Genomic DNA, 27,698 nt, shown 5'->3' on the forward strand with positions numbered 1-27,698 from the left:
CAAGATTTTGCTGAAAGGACCCAGATAGAGCTGTCTCTTGTGAGACTGAGCCGGGGCCTAGCAAACACAGAAGTGAATGCTCACAGTCAGCTATTGGATGGATCACAGGGCCCCCAATGGAGGAGCTAGAGAAAGTACCCAAGGAGCTAAAGGAATCCTATAGGTGGAACAACAAAATGAACTAACCAGTACCCCCCTGGAGCTTGTGTCTCTAGCTGCATATGAATCAGAAAATGGCCTAGTCGGCCATCAATGGAAAGAGAGACCCATTAGACATGCAAACTTTATATGCCTCAGTACAGGGGAAGGACAGGGCCAAGAAGTGAGAGTGGGGGTGGGGGGAGTCAGTGGGGGAGCGAGTGTGGGACTTTTGGGATAGCATTGGAAATATAAATGAAATAAATACCCAATAAAAAAAAAGGTGAAAGAAAGAAAGAAAGAAAGAAAGAAAGAAAGAAAGAAAGAAAGAAAGAAAGAAAGAAAGAAAGAAAGAAAACAGTGCCTGGCATGTGTGTAATAAGCCATGAAAAGTATGTGAGGTTCTTGTTTGGAATAGTTCTGATAAACACAAGTTTCAGTGACCCTAATTTTTTTAAGTAACATGGATTCTTTCAAAATGGTGTTAAACTTTTCTTACCACAGTGGAAGCACAATGAGTGCTTGACCTTTGCCACTAGACCTTCCAGTGCTCTGTGGGAATAACAGGAGCAGAGTGTACTCAGTAGTCATGATATTGCTTCCTATCAAGTTTTTCACAGGATTGGGTTATGCTTGTTGAGGTCACAAACAGTACTATCTTCTCCTCTATGCCAGTGGATGGCCAACACATTCGGAAATCAGCACAGGAAGAAAGCAGTAAGAGAAAAGCTGAAAGGTGTCCATGAAAAAGTTAGAAAAGGATGCAAACCTATTTGACAAAAACCTGTACGACACTACTCAGACTGCTTTGAGCAAGCTTTCTGGCAGGATAGCAAGCTCTGATATTTTTGATCTCCCCATTTTAAATTTCCATACACTAAGCAGCAAGCCCCACCTTCTCATCCATCTATTTATAGTCATCCAAAGAAATGGCTTCCCGGCTTACCATTTTTGGTGTCTCTTTGTCTAGCAAGTACCATAGTTTTGGAGCAAATACTTACTTCTCTTGCTATTTGAGAATTCAAAACATCTGACATTTCCTTTCTGCTCTAGGTTGCCTCTGTCCTGATTCTGGTTCCATCCTGATCACCACCTTTACCAGGACAATTTTTAAGCTCTTTACTTGAGTGTTCTAAAATATTCTACCTTATTTCTCCAGCCACTACGTCTCCTTTTAATCTGATGCTGGCACTGTCTCTTTTACTCTTTTTCTTCCTGCCCATTACTTACTAGCCCTTTCTCTCCTTCAGTCCCTGAAAGTCAGTCGATTTTTCTTAATATTTTGTCTTCCTTTCAAAATCATCCTAATAACAAACTTATGCTTGTTGGTTTCATTGCACTTCATCTACACTTTTGACAGTCATAACAGGTCAATGTCTTCTTGAATTTAAATTATAGGAAATGTAACACAAGTGAACTATGAAGTTCTAGATGGAAATTAACAGGTTAACAAACTTGCCACTGATGCCCTGACTGCTGACAGTGTGTCAGTGCCATGCACTTGTGCTGCGTCCCTTTGCACTTTTCACCAGGTGCATATAGAATAAATATTCAAAATGTAAAGTTTACATTTAAATAGGTCCTGATAATCAACAATGGTGATAGAAATCTTGCTTTTACTTTCCTAGCCCTAATTAGATTGATAGAATTGTTTCCCAGAGATCATATGCCCCAGTACAGGGGAATGCCAGCGCCAGGAAGCCGGAATGGGTGGGTTTGGGATCAGGGCATGAGAGGGTATAGGGCACTTTCGGGATAGCATTTAAAATGTAAATGAAGAAAATATCTAACAAAAAAAAAGGAAAAAAAAAGAATAAGAATTATTTCCCAGAGTTTAGAGTCATTTAAAAGATGTTTTTATCTGTTTATATTTTCTGTATGCAAAGATTGTATGCAAAGCAGACTGCTGGGAACTCAAAGAATGCACTATAGACAGTTTGATTTAGACATGACTCAAAAGAAGATCTCAGAAGACGGAAAGATCTCCCATGCTTATGGATTGGCAGGATTAATATAGTAAAAATGGCCATCTTGCTGAAAGCAATCTGCAGATTCAATGTGATCCCCATCAAAATTCCAACTCAATTCTTAACAGAGTTAGAAAGAGCAACTTGCAAATTCATCTGGAAAAACAAAAAACCTAGGATAGCAAAAACTCTTCTCAACAATAAAAGGACCTCTGGTGGAATCACCATGCCTGACCTCAAGCTGTACTACAGAGCAATTGTGATAAAAACTGCATGGTATTAGTACAAAGCAAGGCAGGTAGATCAGTGGAATAGAATTGAAGACCCAGAAATGAACCCACACACCTATGGTCACTTGATCTTTGACAAGGGAGCTAAAACCATCCAGTGGAAAAAAGACAGCATTTTCAACCAATGGTGCTAGCTCAACTTGCGGTTATCATGTAGAAGAATGTGAATTGATCCATTCTTATCTCCTTGTACAAAGCTCAATTCTAAGTGGATCAATATTCTCAACATAAAACCAGAGACAGTGAAACTTATACAGGAGAAAGTGGGGGAAAGCCTCGAAGAAAAGGGCACAGGGGAAAAATTCCTGAACAGAACAGCAATGGCTTGTGCTGTAAGATCAAGAATCGACAAATGGGGCCTCATAAAATTGCAAAGCTTAGTCACTGGAGAGGAGGGAGCATCAGTTGAGAAAATGCCTTCATGAAACTGGGGTGTAGGCAAGTCTGTAAGGCATTTTCTTAATCGGTGATCAATAGAAGAAGGCCTAGTACATTGTGGGTGGGGCCACCCCTGAGAAAGTGGTACTAGGTTCTATAAAAAAATCAGGCTGAGCAAGCCACTGGGAGCAAGCCAGTAAACAGCATTCCTCCATGGCACTGAATCAGCTTCTGCATTGTTTTCGTTCCTGTCCTGACTTCCTTTAATGATGAACAGTAGTGTGGAAGCATAAACCAAATAAACTCTTTCCTTTCCCAAAAAAAAAAAAAAAAAAAAAAAAAAACTGCAAAGCTTCTGTAAGGCAAAGTATACTATCAATAAGACAAAAAGGCCACCAACAGAGTGGGAAAGATCTTTACAAATCCTACATTCGATAGGGGGCTAATGTTCAATATATATAAAGAACTCAAGAAGTTGGACTCCAGAAAACCAAATAACCCTATTTTTAAAAAAATGGGGTACTGAGCTAATCGAAAAATTCTCAACTGAGGAATACCAAATGGCTGAGAAGCACCTGAAAAAAAAAATGTTCAACATCCTTAATCATCAGGGAAATGCAAATCAAAACAACCCTGTGATTCCACCTCACACCAGCCAGAATGGCTAAGATGAAAATTTCAGGTGACAGCAGATGCTGGCCAGGATGCGATGAAAGAGGAACACTCCTCCATTTCTGGTGGGATTGCAAGCTGGTACAACCACTCTGGAAATCAGTCTGGCAATTCCTCAGAAAATTGGACATAGTACTACTGGGAGATCCAGCAATACCTCTCCTGGGCATATATCCAGAAAATGTTCCAACTTGTAATAAGGACACATGCTCCAATGTGTTCATAGCAGCCTTATTTATAATAGGGAGAAGCTGGAAAAAAACCAGATGTCCCTCAACAGAGGAATGGATACAGAAATACACAATGGAGTACTACTCAGCTATTAAAAACAGCAAATTTATGAAATTCTTAGGAAAATGGATGTATCTGGAGGATATCATCCTGAGTGAGGTAACCCAATCACAAAGAACTCACATGATATGCACTCACTGATAAGTGGATAGTAACCCAGAATCTTAGAATACCCAAGATACAGTTTGCAAAACACATTAAACTCAAGAAGAAGGAAGACCAAATTGTGAATACTTCATTCCTCCTTGGAATGGGGAACAAAATACCCATGGAGGGAGTTACAGAGAGAAAGTTTGGAGCTGAGATGGAAGGACCATCTGGAGACTGCCTCACTATTGCATATGCCAGCTGACAGGACCCTATAATAGCTGTCTCCTAGGAGGCTATGCCAGTGCCTGGCAAATACAGAAGTGGATGCTCACAGTCATGTATTTGATGGATCACAGGGCCCCAAAGGAAGAGCTAGAGAAAGTACTCATGGAGCTGAAGGGGTCTGCAATCCTATAGGAGGAACAACAATATGAACTAATCAGTACCCCCAGAGCTCATGTCTCTAGCTGCATATATAGCAGAAGATGGCCTAGTCGGCCATCACTGGGAGGAGAGGCCCTTGGTCTTGAGAAGATCATATGCCTCAGTACAGGGGAATGCCAGGGTCAGGAAGCAGAAGTGGGTGGGTTGGGGAGCAGGGCGGCCAGGAGAGGTTATAGGGGACTTTCGGGATAGCCTTTGAGATGTAAATGAAAAGGTATCTAACAAAGAAAAGAAAATATCTAATAAAAATTTTAAAATAATAAAGAATAAAAGTCCTCATAGAAATCCAAATACAAATGCATTTATATTTCTACTTAAAGCATCTGCTTCAGAGCATACCCTTAGTTCCAAAGTCTGATAATAGACAGCAACTTCCCCTTGGGTCAGTGTGGCTGAACTGGGCATCTATCAATTTAGCTTCTCTTCTCCCTTTTTCAGATGCTAAGTACCTAGAAACCTGTGCTTCTCGTCCTTTCTCTGTGATTCCTGTGGATAAGCGTGACCTGGTTCTTACATTATAGACCAGTCACTTAGGAAGGTTTCCACCTTTGCTGAAGGTGATAGTTTTGACTTTCAAGCTCTACAGTCCATGCAGTACTGTTGTCTAGGGCATTTCCTTCTGCTGCTTCCTCTGATCTCTGTTATGTCTTATTTCCTCTGATCGCACTATTACTATGGTGCATTAAACATTTAAATAGATATCAAAATCTTAGGTCTACAAGTTCAGTTTCACTTTGTAGTCCCTCCCCTCCACCCCATATGCAAAAACCAGGATATGTGCACATTGGCAAATGAGAGTAACTGAGTATAAAGAAAGCCTTAATTGAGAACACCCAAGTTAATTTTAAAACTCGTCAAGCTAATATAGCCTCATTTTTTAATTTAATGTTTTTAGCCACTCTGTTTTAATTCGTGTAATATAATAAAGCTTAGTTCAAATTCATTTGAACTCATCAGATTTTTTTCCAATTCACTGAAATGTTTCTATTCAGCTATTGTTTTTAAACAACTAATGAATCTTTTTTCTCTGCTAGTGAGACATTTTTTTCAATGCAGATCTTAATATATAATTGCCCTGTCTCTCTTTTATCTCTCTTTGTGTTCCACCTTAGCAGACACTGGTTGCTTTGTGAGTTATGGGTTGGGGGAGCATACATATATATGTGGAAAGAATAGGTATCAGTCCAGTTATTCTTTAATGAAATTCCTTACATTGTAAGCTGCATTTTAGAAGCTGTCATCCAATCTGAGACAAACTGGAAGTCTTTTCAGCACTAGTGCCAAGGAGGTTGGTTCGTTTATCTATCATTTATTTTCCTAGCAACACAAAAATAAATGAATAAATAATAAACATATCTTCTCTTTGTACCATGTGTCAGGTATAGTTCTGGTGCCAGGGATCTCGCAGTGAGTGAGACATGGCTCCTACGTTTAACCTATACTTATTGCATAAATTGATATCTTCAGATAAAATCAGATACTCAGCCTGCAGATATGGCAGTAGATTTACAGCTGATTTACAACTTCAAGGCCATATCTACAATTTCAATTTCTGTAATTTTGAGTCTGATTTCTCCTCAAGGTCCTCCCCTCACCAAGAGAGAGGTACCTGACAAGTTCCTTGTTGTAATAGAACAGATGGAAGATGAGAAGCTCCTAAGGTCCATCTTCTTGGTGTTTCATTGGCATTACGTTACGTTATTAGCAGCGTAATATTCACCATTCAGCAAAAAGATTATTAGTCAGGGTTCTCTCATGTTGTAGACTTACTGACTCTTCCATGAATGTCCTTAAATTGAAGAGACCGAGACATATAAGATTTGTTGCTATCTATTCCAATGATGAAGTGAAAAAATAATGATTAAATATGGGAGGAATGCTACAGAAGCAATACAGACCTCTTTTCTGCCTGGGGAAGGGAGGGTCTCCACGAGGGGATATCTACCCCGAGTCTCATAGGTGACAGGAAATGCAGCATGGTTCTTTTATTCTGAGTTCTTTGTGTCAAGAAACATACAGTGGACACATAGACAAATATTTATTAGATAGCAGTACATACTAAGCACAAAGTAAAATATGTGAGAGGGGAAACCAGAGTTACAAGGACTGTGGTTTGCAAAGAGTGATGAGTGGTGTCCTTTTCTCCTGGGCTGTCTGAGCACCCTCACAAACAGTAATGGGAAAGATGCAGGGAAATCATTTCAAGCAGGAACAGGGGTACACAGGGCACAAATGATATTTAGGAGAAAACAACAGGTTTTCTTCTTGACCACTAATTAAGATAGGGGAGAGTGTATAATGAGGCTGAATCAGGTAGTTTAGAGGTCTGTGAGCATCCCTCCATGTCAGCTGAGAGAAGCGTGGGGGCTGGGGGAGAGTTGGGGCTGGCTTTGGAAGAGGTTTGAAGAGTGAAGTGATATGATTAGATTTTCTGTGGTTATTTGCGATTAGGTTTGGATTGCTTTGACATGATTATGGAAGGTTATCTGTGGCAGCACTATGAAAGATGAACCTGAAAGGGAAGCAGAAGAAGACCCTGTGGCCTAAGTTAAATTAGTAGGGAAGGCATGGCTAAGACAGCAAGGTCTAGTGTACAGGGGCCGGTGCCTTATTGATATGAGAAAACTGAAGATCAACTGGTGTCTGACTGATGGTAATGTCATGAGCCGGCCCTGTGGCCTCTGGAGAAAGGGCACAAAACTAGTGTAATTTGGTCCAGCAGAAATACAGATGTGGAAGTCAGAAAGTCCAGTCAGAGAATACTTGGCTGATACTCGCACATACATTTTTAAAGAAAGAAAGAACAAAAATTATATTTGTTCTTGCAGATACTGCAGAGAACATTAGTAGAATATAGAATTTTATGACCCTTTGGATTTGGTAGCTGGAAGGCAAGAAGACCAATTTCTTTAGACACTGGGAGAGACAGAGCTGTATTGTAGTTGGCTTAAAGAATTATAAGGCATGAGGCTGAGATCTTCAAGTCACTTCATCATCTTCTTTAGAAGCTTTGAATCTGATGTTAGATCTTTCTTTTCTTCATTTTCCCTACCTGGGGCCTAGAGCTGTAAACCTGAGCTAGGAGCATGGTAGAAAGACTTAATAAGATCTTTGTATATCTGGAGGGAGAGGCCTTGGCTAGAAAAGCTTTGTGTTGCTGAGTCGGTAGTGCAAGTGTCATTCTCAGTGCACAACAGCAGGTCATGTCTCCAGGGAGGAAAAGATGACAGAGTTTGCTTTCCACTGAGTGGGAAAGCTTGGCGTGGGAGGCTGGGTTGGAATGCGTGTCTACAGAAATGCACAGGGCATACACAGGATGTACTGTTATCATGAAGATTATAGAGATGGAAATCATAGAAGTGGATGAACAAGTACTGTCAACGATGCTTGAAATATACATGGCTAGTTGGTGTCCGTGAAGCTAAGATGGTGGTTCAAAGGGTGTGAGTGGAAGGAAGGGGACACCTGAGTTTTTGAGAGCTTAAAGTCAGTGATTGCGTCCCAGTCAAGGATAAGATCCAGGTAGTTAAGAGTTGAAAACAACGGTCAGGACAGGAGGCTCCGTGTTTTCAAACCCGAGGACTGACTAAGTTACCTCAGTCTCCAAGCCCCAGCTTTCAAACACACTTTGTTCCAGTGTCTTGCTTGCAGTGCTGTCTCCGCCCACTGGGGGGCGGGGCTCGAGGGCGAGGCTAGTGGCTGTTCAGAAGCCTCGAGAGCTATCAGTTCCTACCAGACTCCTGCTGGGGGTCCCATCCACCCCATGGCCGGGCGGAGGTCTTCAAACGTCTTCCCTCTCTCAGGCAATAGTGGTGGTGGCCTGGAAGTTGACACCCCAACATGGTTGAGCAGCCAGGCAGCCACAAGCAGATTAATGGTGCGACCAAGTATGGGTCCAGGCATCTGTCCAGGCCCTGAGGTATGGGGAGTGCCTCTGGGCTCCTCACCTTATGAATTCCGAGGTGGGATAGCACCCTACAGAGCTTGTGAGGCAAGGGCCTGGTCCCAGAGTTCCTCTGAGGATACCTGCCCAGGACCTTACATCGCCTTGAGATACATGCCAAATTTGGCACTGCCAGAGGACGTTTCAGCCATACAGAAAGAGATGGAGCAGCTAGCCAAGGAACTGAGACAAAAGAGGATGACCCTGGGGTACTCACAGGCCGATGTGGGATTCGCTGTGGGAGCTATGTTTGGGAAGGTTCTCAGCCAGACGACCATATGCCGCTTCGAGGCCCAGCAGCTCAGCCTTGCCAACATGTGGAAGCTGCGACCCCTGCTGAAAATGTGGTTAGAGGAAGTAGATGAGAAGAACCTTCTGGGCATATGCAGAATGGAGATGATCCTGGAGCAGGCCCGGAAGCGGAGACGTGCAAGCAGAGAGAGACGCATTGGGAGCAATCTGGAAAAACTGTTCTTGCAATGTCCAGAGCCTACGCCCCAGCAAATCAGCTATATTGCTGGGCGCCTCCGGCTGCAGAAAGACCTGGTCCAAGTGTGGTTTTCTAACCGGAGCCAGATGGGCAGTTGGCCAACCAATGATACCTCCCGGAGGGAGGATGTGGGGGCAACTGGGTCTCCTTTCCCAGGTCCACCAGTGTGCTTTCCCATGGCACCAGGGCTCCATTTTGATTTCCCCCACTATGAGGGATCATGCCTTACACCCCTGTACTCCTCTACCCCATTTCCTGTACGAGGAGCCCTTTTGTCTGCCCCAACCACCACTCTGGGCCTCCCCAGGCTGTCAAGCTGAGGGGCCTACCCTGCAGGGGAATAAGAGGCTAGAGAGAAGAGGGTTTTGTTTCAGGGTTAGCGTTCAGTTCTCTGACTTAGTGGGTATGGGTGGGAGTTGTTTACAGAAGGCTTGGGAGGGAAGTTAAAGAGTATCACTTGCTTCTTTTTGTTCTTACCTTGGTTTTTTTCCCCCCGGTGTTGGCATTGCAATATCTTTATGGCTATAATGTTTTGTTTCTCTTTTTATTGTTAATTAAAGATGTCCATTGTTCCTTGTTGTTATCAGGAAACACAGTTTCTTTATAAACACAGTATAAAATTAGAAGCACAAGTCACATAAAACTACTGTACTAGTGTTTATTAAAAACAAGCAGAACCCTGTCTCAAAAAAAAAAAAAAAAAAAAAAAAAAGCAGAACTTTGTACAAACACAAAATCCAGGCTAACAGTTACTTCTCAGAGAGGCCCCAAACCAACTGACCTTTTCAAGTTCCACCCAGTTGCTAGCCTGCTTGGGACTCCGGAGTGTTGCTCCAGGGTGAGTACACACATGAGCTTCTGCTGTCCTTCTCTTCTGTTCATCAGTATTCCAAAGGATGTGTCAAGGATAGTTTCAAAGATACCCCTTATTACACTTAGGAATTTGTTTTCCAAGTTGACTTTGGATTTTATTTTTGTTCATGGCCTTTTCCTAGTTCCTTCTGGTTCTTTTCACTATTCTTTTTTCTAATGTGATTTTGAAATGAACACTTTGTCTACATGATATTTTCTTGTCTTGTTTTGTTTTCTGGTGTGTATGTGAGATGCCTCTGTGGAGTCAAAAGTAGAACCCTGCAAAACGACATCATGACCCTTTGTTCTGCAATGACAGGACTGATTTTATCAGCACACATGAGTCAGACAGCTCTATTGCATCCACTTAGGATTTTCTTCCATTCACTGTAGAAACTGATACTCTACTGTTAACTAGAATACCTGGTTAAATTTGCCATTGCCATCGTTTTCTAAGTGCAAATTCAGTTTGTACAACTAAATTATATTAATAATATGTAACTATCACCATCCTATTCCAACTCTATGTCAGAATTCTAAAACGGAAAGTCTGTCACCACTAAGCACTAAGTCCTTTCCTCCTCCTCCTAGCCCATCTGCTTTGTGTCTCTCTGAATTTGTGGACTCTAGGCATTTATATTCGTAGGCTCACCTAATAATTGTTCCCTGTGTCTGACTTACTTCACCTGGCACACTTTCAAGGCTCATTTATATTGCAGTATTTATCAGACTTGATTCTTTTCTATGATTGGGCAAGATTCCGCTGCATGAGTGCACGCTGCTTTGTGTAGAACTCAGCATTTGTTTAGCCCCTCGTCAGTCCACTGAGAAGAGTGCTGTATGAAGACCTAGAGGAGAGAATCTGTTGATCCCTGTGGTCAGGTCTTTTGAATAAACACCTAGAGATGGAACTGCCGAATCAGGTGATTCTATTAACTTCTTATTTATTTTATTTTAATAACAGTTTATTAATTCTTTGAGAATTTCATTCAATGTATTATTCACATTCCCAGTACCCAACTCCTCCAAAATCTATCCCCATCTCTCCACCTGCCCAATTGGGTGTTTTCTCTCAATCTACTTTTTTCTCACCCCATCCCAGTCCAGTTTTTGTTGCCCCAATAGTCTTTGCGTGTAGGGCCTGCCCTGAAGTGAGTTCAACCTACACAAGGTCAGATCGTTAAAGAAAACTGACTCTCCTTCTCCTAGCAGCTATAGAATGCCCAGAGCTCATGAGTTAGGGGTAAGAATCTTTGGTGGTCTCTCTTTCTCCTTGCTGGCATTTTATCTGCTTAAGCTTCAAGGATCCTGTCACAGTCACATGAGTTCTTCTGTGCAGATGCCCTGTGATGTCCAGAGAACATTCTTTCCTGTAGTCATCCACTACCCCTGACTTTTAAAGCCTTGCCACCACACCCCCTCTTCCACAGAGACCCCCAAGCCTTTGGGGCAGGGGTTTAATATAAATGTCCTATTTAAAGATGAGCACTCTGAAGTCTATTATTCTCTGCATATTGACCAGTCATGGGTCTGTTAATTGCCAGCTATTGCAGAATTGTTAACTTGTTTACATATTGCCAAAGGTCTTCCTCAGCAGGTATGTCATTCTGAATCCTCTTGAGGAATATATAGGGTTCAGTTCTCCAAGTCCCTGCCAACACTTGTTACCCCCACCACTTTTCCATTATTCTCATCCTAGTGGATATGAAGTAATAGCCCATCTTGACTTAGTTTGCATTTCTCCAATGAATGACATTCCATAAATGGTATTATGCTCATATGCCAATTGCCCATTTATATTTTTCTTCTTTCAAGAAATGTTGATTCAATTATTTTGCCCATTTCTAAATTGGTATGTTTTTCCTTACATATTGTAAATGTTAAAATCTTTTTTTTTCTTGTAACATTTTTAATTTACATTAAGTAGCATTTACTTACATTTAGCAGATATGCATGTAAGTATTTCCCTTTACAGTCTCACACTTGCTATTTAATTTTTTATTGGTTATTTTATTTATTTATATTTAAATGTTACTCCTTCCTTCCCAGTTTCCCCTCCATAAACCCCTTATCCCATTTCCTTTCCCCCTGCTTTTATGAGGGGGCTTACCCACCCATTCACCCACCCACCTCCACCTCACCACCCTAGCATTCCCCTGTGCTGGGGCATTGAGCCTTCACAGGACCAAGAGTCTCCCATCCCATTGATACCAGATAAGACCATCCTCTACTACATATGCAGCTAGAGCCATGGGTCCCTCCATGTTTATTCTTTGGTTGTTAGTTTAGTCCCATCAATCAAAGTTCTGGGAGGTCTGGGTGGTTGATAATGTTGTTCTTCCTTTAGGGTTGCAAAACCCTTCAATCCTTCTCCTAACTTCTCCACTGGAGTCCCCGTGCTCAGTCCAATGGTTGGTTGTGAGCATCCACATCTGAATTGTGGCAGAGCCTCTCAGGGGACAGCTATGCCAGGCTCCTGTCAGCATGCACTTCTTGGCATCAGCAATAGTGACTGGGTTTGGTGTCTGCATATAGGATGGAACCCCGGGTAGGGCAGTCTCTGGATGACCTTTCCTTCAGTCTCTGCTCAACTCTTTTTCCCTGTATTTCCTTTAGACAGGAGCAATTCTGGGTTCTTCTCAAAATTTTGAGAAGGGTGAGTGGCCCATCCCTCAACAAGGGGCCTTGCCTACCCTCTGGAAATGTTCTCTGCAGGATCTCTCTTCCCTTTGTTGTGTATTTCAGATAATGTCATCCCTGTTGGGTTCTGGGAGCCTCTTGCTTTCCTGGCATCTGGGTCTTTTTGGTGGCTACCCCTAGTTCCCCATCTCCCATTGCTACATACCTCTGTTCAATTACCTGACTCTCTTTACATCCCCCACTCCACACCCATCTTCTCCCATACCTGATCCTGGCACCCGTTTTCCCCTCCTCCTCCTCTTTTCGTCCCAAGTCCCTCTCACCCTCTACCTCTCATGACTATTTTGTTCCCCCTTCTAAGTGAGACAGAATACCTACACTTTGGTCTTCCTTCTTCTTAAGTTGTATTGTGGATATTCTGAACTTGTTCCCTAATATCCACTTAGTGAGTGCATACCATATCTGTTCTTTTGTGACTGGGTTACCTCACTCAAGATGATATTTTCTAGTTCCATCCATTTGCCTAAGAATTTCATGAAGTCATTGTTTTTAATAGCTGAGTAGTACTCCACTCTTAGTGAGGTAATATGAAATATCAATGTAGTTTGATTTGATTTCCCTGATGACCAAGGATGTTGAACATTTATTTCTTTAAATGATTCTCAGCCATTTGAGTTTCCTCTTTTAAGAGTCTTCTCTTTAGATCTGTACCTCATTTTAACAGGATTATTTGTTTTCTTGATGTCCAGTTTTTGACTTCTTTGTATATTTTAGATATTAGCCCTATATCAGGTATGTAGTTGGTTAAAACAAAAACTCTTACTATGTAATCTGCTGCTTTGTTCAAATGACAGTGTATTTTGCCATGCAGAAGCTTTTTGGTTTCATGCACCCCCATTTATTGATTATTGTTCTTAGCACCTATACTATTTAAAAAGTTTAAAACTATCCCCCACTTTCTCTTGTATTAAATTCTGTGTATTTGCTATTATACTGAGGTCTTTGATCTATTTGAAGTTGAGTTTTGTACAGGATAATAAATATGGGTTTATTTTCCTTCTTCTACATTCAGCAATCCAATTTGAGGAGCATTGTTTGTTTTTCCAGTATGAATTTCTGGCTTCTTTCTCAAATATCAGGTGTCCATTAAATGTGTACACTTTTGTAGAGGTCTTAAATTATATTCTTTTGATCTATAGATTGCTATTGGTAGGATGGCTATTTTCACAATATTAATCTTACCAATCCATGAGCATGAGAGATATTTCCATCTTCTTATAACTTCTTTAATTTATTTCCCTAGTATATTAAAGGTTTTAATCAAGCCTGTAACGTTGCTGAAAAGTGTTTACCATCGATATAAGTTTTCTGATGGCATTTTAGGGTCTTTTATGTGTAAAATTATATTGTCTGTAAAGAAAGATATTTTGACTTTGCCTTCTCCTATTTGTATACATTTGATGTCCTTCACTTGTCTTATTGCTTAAGCTAAGATGACAAGTACTATACTGAGTAGGTCTGGAGAGAGTGTACATCCTTGTCTAGTTCTGACTCTACTGGAAATGCTTTGTGTTTCTCCTTGTGTGGGAGGATGTCATCTCTGGGCTTACTGTATATTTCCTTTAAGATTTGAGGGATAGTTCTTGTCTCCCTGGTCTCTGCAGGATTTTATCATGGAGGAATGCTTGTCAGAAGCTTTTTCTGCATCTAATGAGATGGTCATGTGGTTTTTGTCTTTCAGTCTGTTTATGTGGTAGCTTACATTTGTCAATTTACATATGTTCCAACAATATTTCAGGAAAACCTGTAAGAAATTTGATGTTCCAGAATTACCCCAGTCATTTTTGTTTCTAAAATAGTAATTTTTCATTGGAAAGCACTTTTTTATTAAAGTAATTTATTTTTTACACTCCATATTGCATTCCCTGTCCCCCTCCCCCAAACCACCCTCCAACTGCTCCACATCCTATATCTCCTTCCTACCCTACTGTCTCCACGTGGATTCCCCGACCCCCCACCCCACCTGACCTCTAAACTCCCTGGGGCCTCCAGTCTCTTGAAGGTTAGGTGCATCATCTCTGAATGAACACAGACCCCGGGTCCAGATGAATTGAGACTGCTGGTCGTCCTAAAGGATTTACTTCTCCTCAGCTTCTTTCAGCCTTCCCTAAGTCAGCCACAGGGGTCAGCCGCTTCTGTCCATTGGTTGGGTGCAAATATCTGCCTGTGACTCTTTCAGCTGCTTGTTGAGTCTTTTTGGGGGCAGCCATGTTAGGTCCCCCAAAAAGCATGAGTATTCCATAGCCTCGGTGATAGTGTCAGGCCTTGGGGCCTCCCCTTGAGCTGGATCCCACTTTGGGCCTGTCTCTGAACCTTCTTTTCCTCTGGCTCCTCTCGATTTCCATCCCTGTCATTCATTCAGACAGGAACAATTGTGACTATGGGATGGCAACCCCACCCCTCACTACATAGCCTGTCTTCCTGTTGGAGTTGGGCTCTTTAACTTCCCTCTCACTACTATAGGGCATTTCATCTAAATACCCTCCCTTTGAGTCCTGAGAGTCTCTCACCTCCCAGGTCTCTAGTGCACTCCGGGGTGTCCCCCCAACCTGTTATTTCCTGAGGTTGCCTGTTTCCATTCTTTCTGCTGGCCTTCAGGACTTCAGTCCTTTTTCCTCACCCAATACCAAATCAGGTTCTCCTCTCCCTCATCCAACCTGTCCACTTTCCCTCCCAGATCCCTCCCTCCTCACTTGTGTTTGCTTTCTTCTCTCTCCCAAGTGGGACTGGGGTGTCCTCACTTAGGCACTTCAGGTTGTTGACCTTTTTGAGTTCTGTGGACTGTATCTTGGGTATTCTGTACCTTTTTTTGGGGGGGGGGCTAATATCTACTTATTAGTGAGTACATAACATGCACGTCCTTTTGAGTCTGAGTTACCTCACTCAGGATGATATTTTCTAGTTCCATCCATTTGCCTGCAAAACTCAGGATGTCCTGGGTCATAATAGCTGAGTATTAATTATTCCACTGTGTAAATGAGCCACATTTTTTGTATCCATCCTTCTGTCACAGGACCTCTAGGTAACAGAAGTGTGACTTTTTCATGAAAAGTGAAAGGGTCTTATTCTTTCTATTTGGGGTTCCAGATAATGGTACAATCCATTTAAAAATGGTATCATTTTAATTTTCAAACTGACTTCCTACATTAGTCAGTAAACAATTTATTTGATGAACATTCTTTGTCAACACATATATGCCATGTGGATGTCTGACAAACAGAAGGGACTTGAATTTGTGATGTAAATATTTTCTCACACTTGATCCAGTGATGCTACTGCTCAAATAAACCATATATAAATGAAATATCACTTCCTACTAAGAGGCAAGTCTCGATTTTCACTCATTATTTTAGTGACGACAGTAATGCATCATTTGCTTGGAGGAATATCACATAGGCATTCTGAGATTCACTGTAAAAATCTACCTGTCCTATTCGCTGACAAATGTTTATATATTATTATATTATCTGACTATACATATTTATGTCATTTCCCATAGACCTTAAAGTTTAAAACTATATTTAAGTAATGATTTGATTTCTCATATTATTCTTAATACCTATGCATATAATCATTAATTTTAAATGTATCAGACAAAATGTTATATATGCAGTTGGTAATATACTAGAACATGGCGAGCAACGTAAAAATAACCAGCCCCACACAGATGTGAAAGTCCCCCAAACTGTTATAGATCAAACAGTTTTGACTAATTCCTAGCAAGTTTTCTCTGGCCCCTAACATCTGTTCTTTCTCACATTCTAATAAACCTCAACATTGTCTCTCTCTCTACTTGTTCTTCAGGGATCAAATATCTAAAGGGCAAAATAATGAGAAATAGACAGGGAGTGCTCATGTTGAGTCAGAGAAAGGAATCCAGAGGTCAAGGATAACTACCAAGTGACTCGTTTTAGAGGAAGATACACTTAGCTCTACAAAAGAATAAGCCTGGAACTCAGTGTGAAATAGTTGGACCATTGTGAATATTTAACTAACCAGCAGGTAAGTGGGGGGACTAAGAGAGACAGAAAATCAAACCAGAGCAGACAAAATAAAACAAAACAAAACACAGACAGATTGCTGTGTATGCCTTCTATGTGGTATGCTGGTTTGAATAAAAATGGTTCTGTTGACCCATTATGTAGTGGCACTATTAGGAAGTGTAGCCTTGTTGGAGTAGGTGTGACCTTGATGAAGAAATTCCATCTCTGGGGCCAGGCTTTCAATTTCAGATCTCAGATGCTCAAGCCCAGGATCAGTGGTGCATAGTTCTTTTCTTGATGCCTGTCAATCAAGATTAGAACTCTCAGCTCCTTCTCCAGCACCATGTCTTCATGCATGCCATCATGTTCCTTGCCATGATTTCTCCCTCATTCATTTTTGTCTTTGTGGTAATGTTGATCAAACCCAGGGCCTTGTTACTTCTAGACAACTGATCTACCCTGCATATATCCCAGGAAATGTCCCTGCTAATCCCTACTGGTATCCATCCTTTAGTAGATAATAAGAGACTGTACTGATCAACTTGACATTTTTTTCTGGAACTTTCAAGCTTTGTGTCTCTTTCATTTTATTTGTTACTGTGCCTCACTAAAAGTAATCCCTAAGTCTCATACATAAATACATCTTTTGTGGGGGCTGTAAGTGGGGTTCAAGACAGAGTCTAAGTAGGTAGACTCTGCGTGTCCTGGAACTCACTATATATACCAAGCTGGCGTCTTAACTCAAAGATATCTGTAGTCTATCTTATTACTCATAAATTATTTTATATGTGATTTTAAAATATGGAATTTTATCATTGTCTTCTTTTAGTTCTTTTTTCTAATTCTGATTTTTTAATGTTATTTCTCAAATCATTTTGCTATATAAGAACTTTTGTAGTCTGTGTTATATCACTTTGAAAGACATAGTAATCAAATCAGTCAAGAAAACTTTTTTTTAAAAACCAGCTACTATTTATCCTCTTCTGTCTTCAGAGACAATAAGAAGTAGCTGGTCAGTGTTCACTCACAGTTTCATGTATAGTAATACTATTTAATGACACCCTATGACATGTCATTATGGTTCTCACAATGAAAAACCTTCCTAGATATGCTGAAAGGCAAACTGTTATAAAATATCAATTTTTATAGATTGCAATACTATTTTAATTGGCCAAAATTTGATGCATCTAGCAACCAGTGTGATAGTAAAGGAATGCCATAAACTTAATTTGAGACATTGTTTCCTTAAGGGGCAATAAAGTGATGACAAGTCTTGAGATTGGCAGTTGTCTTGTATTTAACAAGATTAACAGGTCCTCATTTCCCAGGGATTCACCTAGATCAGATTCTTGTTAGTGAACATCTTATAAGAATATTATATTTGATTTAAAAATATAAAATCTTCTTCTTAGGACATTAGACATCATTCCTTAATGTGCATATTTTATAAAATCAGGTTTTCATTACCATATTTACCTGAGCATCCTTAAATTACCTTGGTTTTTTTTTTCTCTTTCTTTTATTGAATAACAAGTTTTTTTCTCATAAAATATATCCTGGTTATAGTAGTTTTTGCTCACTCTACTACTCTCCCTTTCTATCTCTCATTAGGAAAAAAAAATAGACTTCTAAGAAATAACAACCAAAGATGATAAGATAAAAAAAAATAATAAGATGAAACAAAAATTATCATATCAAAGTTGGACATTGTAACCAAACCTGAGGAACAGAGACCCAAAAGAAGACACCAGAGCCAGAGAAACACTTGTTCTCACAGTTGGGAAACCCATAAAAATACTAAGTTGTTCTTAGCTTACGTGTTCATTCCAGCTTTCTATTTTTTAATCTGTATTTTCATAGTTTTTATATTTTTGATACCAAATTATTTTTTAAATTTAGTAGAAATTTTATAGAGTTCATTCAAAGTATTGAGAACCTGCAGTTCCTATCTATGAAGCTAGTCATATTAGTCCTGATAATTCAGTTACGGTTCTCTGATTGGAAATCTCTGTGGTATGTTCCTGTTCTGATTAAATGCCTTGCTTAAAATTTACTGCAGCATCACAGATGGTAATTTGAATCTTCATGGGCTTTGGAATCCTATGCCCACCTCCATATAATCTTAGGTTAACATTAATAAAAATGTTCAGCTTAAAATAGTTCTTTAAAATCTTGGTAGAAATTTCATTTTCCTTTCTAAAAATCATAAATTTTGGATAGATCACTTAGCTAACAAATTTAAAGTAAAACATGTTCCTTACGGTCAAAATCACAAGCCACTTTTTGTTGAACATAAGCATAAAAGGTCTAATATAATTGATTTTTACAAAGCATTCTAAAGATCCAGTTACAGAAGTCCCTGTTCATACTTTTACAGCATCCTTTATGAAAAGCTTTATAGAATTCACAAACACATATTGCTTTTAGTGTCTGTCCTTTGATGTCCATAAAAGACTCTTTCAAAGCTGGATGTAAGTGTTCCTAACATGTACGGCAGAATCTGACTGAAGTTATTTGAAGCTATTAGAGATAACATTTCTCTGCATATGTTTTGGAGTAGAGACTGGTGCCAACAACACCACTAAGCCATGATTCGTGTGACTAACAACTAATATGAGAGAGCAGAGTGGGGGTCACTCTTAAAAATCTAGAGGTATTAACAGGTTAGGGTTGTAGGGCGTCCTACCCTGCAGGTTAATCTGTTGCCTTAGCTGGTGAGATTTGTTGAAGTCATCAGTGCCCTCTAACCCCCAGGTGTTGCTCTCTTGCAATTTGTTGGTAACATGCCAAGTTCTTCTTTCCTACCTAGTGAGATGACTTTGGGAATGGCTAATACAGCTTAAAGGCCTTATTACAAATGTCCACAGATTTTCAACCCTTTGCTGTAGGGTTGTTATTGTCTTACAACCCTTAGAATCCATTGGAGTTGCCATTTTGTTACCTTATAAAAATTGACACATTGTACCTGTTTAACAAGAATTATAAGAACTTAAAATCTAACTATTAAATCAGGTGCTGTATAAGAAATTCTAATACGCAGTAAATATTCCACTTTTATGGGCTATTTCTAAGAATTGTATTGCTTAGCAGTGGATTTGGTGTACGTTCACAGTCAGCTCGAATGCACATAAGAGTTTCAGAGAATGACTTTCACTTTCCTGCACTGTAGTTCACCCTCTTCAGTGTCTGGATTCCTCTTCTACCTCATCTCACTTTGAGTCACCAACACATAAGCAAAGGTAACTCCTGTCATGTCCCCCTACCCCCATTAAAGGCGTTCCTGTAGGACGATTTCTTTCGTTTCTATTCAGGAAACATAACATCCTTTTTTTCTTTTTAAGCAATAGGCAGCTGGTTTATTCTGCTGTGAAAGATTCATAAGGAAATAGTTGTTCTTTTAACTTTTTAGATTACTACTTTAGTCTCAGGAGTCCTGATATTTTATGTTATAGCTTTTGCTTTTTTTTTTAACCTATGGATTTTTTTGGTGTTTATAAAGTAACCAGGGCCATGTCACAATAACTGATGTTTAAGGTGGCAATTATCAAGCCTTACAACTCCAAATAAAATAGCTTTTTCTAATAATCCTACCTCTCTGAACACATGGACATTTAACTATTTTAAGCACATTAATTCTTAGTTAAGTACAAGAAATTACTAGGGTGAGGAATTGCCTCTACCCTTGAGCAGAATCTTTTCCACATTTTATACACAAAGCACAAGTAGTTAATGAATGAACTGTAGTTTGTATTGTAATTGTTCTTATAATATGTATTAGAAAAGGGTATGTATAACACAGAAAAGTAGATTAAATTTGTTTGCTTTTAACTTAGAAATAAGCAAATAAGAAAGTATGTTGATGTAGGGAAATACTAAAGCACCAGGAATGCAGCCCAGTGGTAGAGCACAGTGAGCTAATACAGGGTCCACATGAGGTTCATAGGAGGAGAGGGGGAGTCAGTGGGGACACGTGTGCTCACAGACACACACACACAATATATCAGCAATTAAAGAAAATGAAAAGGGGAGCATGGGAGGAGTTGAAAGAAAGAAAAGCAGAGGGGAAATGGTGTGATTGTATTATAATTTCAAAAATAAGCTATTATAAAAACATGATTATATTTGCAAACATAGCAAATATTTGAAACAAGGTGAAATTTGTAACTTTCTAAAACAAAGTGCTGAATGTCTTGGTAGTTGCTGACAGCTTATGCTCACAGCACAGTGTGTGGGAGTTTGGACAAGTGAGTGAAACTAGAGAAGCTGTTGTCTACCAAACCGCACAGTCTGCTGCTCATTTTCCTTTATCAGAGAATGTATGAGACATCTTATGCCTTTCTCTTGATGATTGCTTATTTGATTCATATGTATTCTTGGTAGTAGTGTCTTTTGTTTCTTGTGCAAGCCAGCTTTCTAGACTTATGTAATACATTATGTCTATAGCCTTTTGTAAGTTTTTAGTTGCTTATCAAAATCTCACTGACCTTGTTATTGACTTTCTCAAGTTTAGAAATCCCATCCACTTCCTTAAGTGATACATAACATACTAAGAAAGTAAAATCATCATTAATGTAATCCCCACTAATTGATTCACATATTCTGATGATTTTATACATGTACATATACTCAAATGAATAAAGCATGTTGGCCACTGCATCAGTAATTGAATCTTTAAAAAGCTAAGTGCAGGCTCGAGCTGTGGTTAAAGCTCACAGAAGCTCTGCTCTCTTTTCATGCTAAGATTTCCTGAGTAAAAGTGCCAAGGACAGAACTGAGAAGTCTTATCCCCTCTTCCACCCTGTCTTCTGATGGATGACTGTGAGAGTGCATCAAAGCTGAGCTGACTTCAAAGCCTACAACACTTACTGTCTCCAGCCAGTTCTTTAACAGCCACTTCACCCTCACAGCAGAGGCCTGGCAAGGCTGCACGCATGTGCTTCCCATCATCCCCTCGTCCATACTATCAAATTCAAAACTACTCCCTAAATAAGCCAGTCCAGGGCATTAGCAAATTTACTTAATTTCAAGATTTGCCATTGAACTTTGCTGGATCTATTACTTATTTACTCCTTCCATGACTTTGCATTTGGCTCTAAGGCTTTGGTGCTTGTTGACATTAAATATAATGTTTCTTACTATGTTCACTTCAAAAATAAAACATATGTAGGTAGATAAAATAGTATATACACCTATTAGCTTATGTTAACATTATACAGTGACATGGGGTGTGGTATTTGGATCAATGAATCATGAAAAAAAAAAACAAAAAGAGACAATCCAAGACATATATAAGTGTCTCAGATGTTAAAAATACTTGGAAGCATGTGCTTTCTTTGGGAAAAAGAAATGAAAATTCATGTATCAAACATTTACAATTGGGATTTAAATATTTTGCAGGCCATTTTTATATATTTAAAAAAAACTTGATAGAATTTTATTTACCTTTCTCTTTGACAATTTCATGTATGTAAAGAATGACATGTATCTCAGTTCGCTATCATACTTGGCTTAGGAACTCCTCCCTCCCACTCCCGCAGGCACTCCTTACACCCCCGCTTACCCAAGTCCTATGTTGGTAAGAAAGTGCTGCCTCCATTTAGTGCAGCTGTTAAAATTTTGACTGTCTTCACCAACTTGGTCTTTTGCAGGTAATCATGACTGCAGTTAAGTTCACAGCAGTAATGATCATGTCATGTCCCAAAGACAGCATGTCACAGCGTTCCTCACCATCCTTCAGCTCTTACTTGCCTTCTACTCCCTTCCAGTAGGTCTCCTGAGCCTTGAGATAGGAGTTGTTACAGATGACCCGTTTAGGGCTCAATAGACTATTCTTAGCAATTTGACTAGTTATGAGTCCCTACATTATCTATTGATCACAACAGAGAGAAGTTTCTTTGAAGGCCAGATTTTTCATGTATGGTTCATATCAATGAAGTCATTAAGTTCAGTGGGAGGAGAGGCCCTTGGGCTTGAGGGTGTTCGATGGCCCAGTGTAGGGGAATGCCAGGACTGGAGAACTGGAATGGGTGGGTGGGTTGGGGGAGCACCCTCATGGAGGCAGGGAGAGGGAGAATGGGATGGGGGTCTCCAAAGGGGAGACCTGGAAAAGGGAAAACATTTGAAATGTAAATAAAATATTCAATAAAAAAAGAAATTTCCACATTTTTATTTTAAAAAAAATTCTAAAACTATTTCCTTGAATTCCTCTATATATTTGATGGTAGATATTTTGAAATCATTGGGAGAAAGCATCTCTTGAGATCTTGAATATGGTGCACATAACTAAAAGATAAGCTTCCCAAAGAATTCAAAAAAGGGACATAGTGATTTAGTCAGCATCCAAATGCTGACACCATTGCATACACTAGCAAGATTTTATCGAAAGGACCCAGATGTAGCTGTCTCTTGTGAAACTTTGCCGGGGCCTAGCAAACACAGAAGTGGATGCTCACAGTCAGCTAATGGATGGATCACAGGGCTCCCAATGGAGGAGCTAGAGAAAGTACCCAAGGAGCTAAAGGGATCTGCAACCCTATAGGTGGAACAACATTATGAACTAACCAGTACCCCGGAGCTCTTGACTCTAGGTGCATATGTATCAAAAGATGGCCTAGTCAGCCATCACTGGAAAGAGAGGCCCATTGGACACGCAAACTTTATATGCCCCAGTACAGGGGAATGCCAGGGCCAAAAAGGGGGAGTGGGTGAGTAGGGGAGTGGGAATGGGTGGGTATGGGGGACTTTTGGTATAGCATTGGAAATGTAAATGAGCTAAATACCTAATAAAAAATGGAAAAAAAAGATTTAGTTGTTCCTAACCCCAACTAGACATGAAATTCCAGATAGACATGACATTAAAGACTTTGATTGTATATTATGAAAATTAAATAGGTTCGATATAGTCATGTCCAATTGTCTTAAACAGAATTGACTACATTGTAAAACCCAAGCTTTCTATCTTTTCCAGTATCCAAGTGAAGGTCTGACAACTGCTTTTTAACCTTTTATCTTGGTGCTGGTACTTAACCCCGGGGCCTGTTGGTATCACTGAGCAGAATCCCCAGCCACTTTTGAAGAACCTGATAGAGGAAATCCCTCTACCTGTTCTTTTAGAGCAAAGAATCTTTAATATGTTTTTGTTTCAGTACTACATCGTATGTTCCTTAAAGGGTATGAGTAAAAGGAATTGATGATTAAATGATAGGAATGATGTAACTGCTGACTGAGTCCAGTAATTTGATTTCATTGTTTTACAAAACAATAGAAGTTAGAGGGACTTAAGGAAGAAAAGAGTCATCCATTTCTGGAGGGTATCATCCTGAGTGAGGTAACCCAATCACAAAAGAACTCACATGATATGTACTCACTGATGAGTGGATATAAGTCCAGAAACTCAGAATATCCAAGATACAATTTGCAAAACACATGAAACTCAAGAAGAATGAAGACCAAAGTGTGGACACTTTGCCCCTTCTTAGAATTGGGAACAAAACATCCATGGAAGGAGTTACAGAGACAAAGTTTGGAGCTGAGATGAAAGGATGGACCATCCAGAGACTGCCACCAAACGCAGACATTATTGCATACACCAGCAAGATTTTACTAAAAGTACCCTGATATAGCTGTCTCCTGTGAGGCTATGCCAGTGCCTGGCAAACACAGAAGTGGATACTCACAGTCAGCTATTGGATGAAACACAGGGCCCCCAATGGAGGAGCTAGAGAAAGTACCCAAGGAGCTGAAGGGGTCTGCAACCCTATACGAGGAACAACAATATGAACTAACCAGTACCCCCAGAGCTCATGTCTCTAGCTGCATATGTAGCAGAAGATGGCCTAGTCAACCATCAATGGGAGGAGAGGCCCCTTGGTCTTGCAAACTTTATATGCCCCAGTACAGGGGAACGCCAGGGCCAAGAAGTGGGAGTGAGTGGGTAGGGGAGCTGGGGGGTGGGGATTGGGGAGGGGATTGTATAGGGGACTTTTGGGATAGCATTTGAAATGTAAATGAAGAAAATACCTAATTAAAAATTGGAGGGTAAAAAAGGAGGAAAAGAGCCATGATTGCTCCAGCAGACCAAAGAGAACAGCCGAAGCCAGGCCACAGCACCATTCAGGGCTAAAGAATGGTGAAGTGTCCAAGTCTAAAATGCTCAGAACGCAAACCTAAGGAAAGTGAGAAAAGAACATGTTTTGTTTTTGATTAGGATGCCATATGAATTTTCAGAAACCAAAGTATTTTCTGTTAGCCTTACATAAAAGGAGGGAACAAAATAGATAGGGAACACGAGTTTTTTTGGTTTTTTTTTTAAATTACGGTTTTCAGTGATAAAAGCTAATGACAGTTTTTAATGTTTGGTTTGACTTAGGAAGCATACTTACTAAGCAGTTCCTCCAAGGAGCAGAAGCCTGGGAGCAAGGTTCCTTTGCCGCAAACCATTTAACAGGCATAAAAGGGTAAACTGGGGAAATAGAGGACACAAAAGTTACAGTAGAGTGTAATGAGAAAGTACACAGAAAGTGTAATAATTGAAAAATGAATATGTTTATTCAAAGTAGTAGAAATATTGTGTGTAGACAGCTTCCTAATTGGCAGTTCTCCACATTGGCATTGGTGTTGTAAGACAAGCCCGTGAGGACGAGGGATCTGGAAATGACTGATATGTACAGTTGGTCAGCTGATGACTCTGTTTCTTTCTCATTCTAAGTTCTGTGACCAAATCCATTGTTTCCATGATTCTTTCCAGGCCAAGGGTATTTCTAATGTCCTTTTTATTTACATACCATTGAGTCAGCACTGTACAGCCAAAGATTTTAACCAGATCAAATTTTTCAGTTGGTAAGAGCTGTTTTATTTTGATCTAAGGACATGACCCATGATAGGAACTCAGGATAACTTGGCAAAGATCTTTAAATTTAGTGTGTTATTTTGAGACATAGAAATTTTTAAAGAAATCTCCTGTGAATGCAGGTGTGACGTGAGGAGAGTGTTGCAGAAATGAGTTAGTGCTTGCAGAAGTAAGCAGAAGACCCTCCCCTGTCAACTTTAACGAAATGACAGGCAAAGGGGAGGTCCAATGACAAGCACCTAAACAAGACAGCCAAAGATAACAGTGTTGCCTCCAAAGCACACCAGTCATCTCCAAGGGAAGTAAGACGGTAGGCTTGGTCCCCTGGGAATATAGGAATTCTCATGGGTAGATGACCTGTAGGACAGATGCTACCAAGAGCCACTATGGAGATATGGGGAGAATATTTACCATATGCTAAATTTGTATGAATTGTCATTTTACATAAATTCAGTTATACATTTAGGTCTTTTTCTCAGAAATGCAGGATCTCCCAAGAATAAGGGCATATCCCTTCTTTGTTGTTACAGTGTGATTAGGCATTTTCTAACAGAGTTGTTCCCAATGTCCTGACACTATCTTTAGGCCATAGCTGAAATTGTTTATGACCATTGTTGTATCAGAAATTTTTATTTTGTGTCATGTATATACAGATGTGCATGTGTATGTGTGTGCATGTTTGTAAAGTAAGCCTCAGCCAGAGGTTTCCTTCCTCAGGAACCATCCAGCTTATATTTTGAAAACATATCTTGTAAGAGTTTACTTCAATATGCAAGTCCTTTATGCTGTAGGATTATTTTCTGGATTATTTTCTATTATTCTGGATTTCTAGTATCAAACAAGTTTCATTTCACTGCTGTGATCTTATCAGTATTGGAGCTATAATCTATTTGAAACAAAAGTATGAATGATACTAAAGTGGTGATTGTTTCTAGCAATATTAGCATTCTCCAGTAAATAAAATCATTCCAGTGTTAGTTTCTGGTTAGGAATATATTCTTGTCCTGTTTTTAATGGCATGTTAATCAATAAATTAAATTTGTCTTCGAAAGTTTGGGACAAGTGTAGTTTTCTGACTGTATTTTTATAGTAGTCACTACCTTCAGCACGGATCAGTAACACCCTCTACTCTGTTCTGCGACCCTCATCCATTTACAACTTCTTGTTAGAATATAGAGAAATTACCAAACGAATTTCCAAATGGATATGTGTATGTCTCTTAACAGATATGTTACTTTGATTTCTTGTTTCTTTGTATCTGGCCCTTTTTACAGTTCCAAAGCCAATTTTCTCTTTACTCACAGTAGGGCTGGGGGTGGGGAGCAACTGTGAGCACAGCCCTGAGTTCCTTGGCTGAAGTGCAGCGTGCTGCTTGCTTGGCCACAGTTAGATCCACATCACTGAGCTGAGAAGGCTGGGGTGGCTCTGCTCTGTGTGGACCTCGTGGTCGTCATCCCTCCCACTTCGTGCTCAGGGTTTTCCTCCTAACCTACTTCTGCTTCTGCGTTAGTATGAGAAGATGGCGAGGTTTGCACTCCACTAACTGCTGCTGTAGATCAGCAGCCTCTGGGAATTTACCCTTAGTGCTATAGTATATGTAAGAAAATCACTATATCACTTGTAAGAAAAATTTCACAGTCTCTAACACATAAATTACGTATGTATTTCAAAATATTATCATAAATAAAATACATTTATCTGACCTAGAGAAAACATTCAAGCCTTCATCAAGAAAAATAGTGCCCTATAAATGGCTGATTATACTGTGTGCAGGGAATGAAAGGGTCCTCTTCTAAATAAACTCGATTATGGAATAAGGCAGAACTTCAGGTCCATACTTATGTACTTCAGTCTATTGTAGTTTCTTTCCATTGAAGAGTGCATATCTCTGTCATAAATGTACTGAGGATGAACAACAGAGTCATTTGAGGTTCATTGAAAATATAGGGAACATCATGTTTCCTGTTCTTTTGTTAAACCTGGCATATTGATTTTCTTTTGCACAGCTTGCAGCACAGAGCTGTGATATATAGCTATGGCAAGAAAAGCTCACCACGTGTGAATTTGTTAAGCACTGCTGGATTAGCAGAAATTGTCTGACTGAGCAAATAGCGAGGGTTGACTTCCTCAGGAACTCTATAACTTAACCAGTTAAAATAACAAGTTTTGGTTTTCATGCTTAAAATAAATCATTAGCAAAAATCATTTCCTCTTGATCACTTGTTTGTTTGAATTCATTTTTGCTTCTCCATTTTAAGCAAACTAAATAAATATGTAGAATCTAAACTAAAAACTCAGAGTCAAATATAGGAAGGTACAAACACAATAAATGTTACCTAGTAAATTTTATTGAACTAATTTTCAGTTTTTATTTAATTTTTCCATTGCATTTCTTTCCTAACAGCCCTTCAGTGTCTATTTTCTGTTTCCTTGAGACTCAGAGTAAACAAGATTTAGACTTGACTTACCGTTGCTTAAGTATGGAACCTGTTAAAAAAAAAGGGGGGGGGGGGGTTCAGTGATGAGCTGTTCTTCTTCCCTTACATTATTTTAAAAACAAAAAAAACAAAAAACTTTCTTGAATATGTCCATTACATAGTTGGCTTCTATGA

The 27,698-nt window shown here is 39.7% G+C and overlaps 2 protein-coding genes across 13 annotated transcripts in view; both read left to right on the forward strand.

Annotated features, from left to right (window-relative positions):
* Fam172a (family with sequence similarity 172, member A) overlaps window positions 1–27,698 on the forward strand; it is a 457,564-nt gene that overhangs the window by 308,231 nt on the left and 121,635 nt on the right. The gene's annotated exons all lie outside the window — the stretch shown is intronic.
* Window positions 7,995–9,389, forward strand: Pou5f2 (POU domain class 5, transcription factor 2). Its single transcript, NM_029315.1, has one exon. It carries the CDS (start codon window positions 8,034–8,036, stop codon window positions 9,021–9,023), a length of 990 nt encoding a protein of 329 aa, NP_083591.1. The 5' UTR covers window positions 7,995–8,033; the 3' UTR covers window positions 9,024–9,389.

The sequence above is a fragment of the Mus musculus genome, chromosome 13 (genome assembly GCF_000001635.26).
Source record: "Mus musculus strain C57BL/6J chromosome 13, GRCm38.p6 C57BL/6J".
Lineage (NCBI taxonomy): Eukaryota > Metazoa > Chordata > Mammalia > Rodentia > Muridae > Mus > Mus musculus.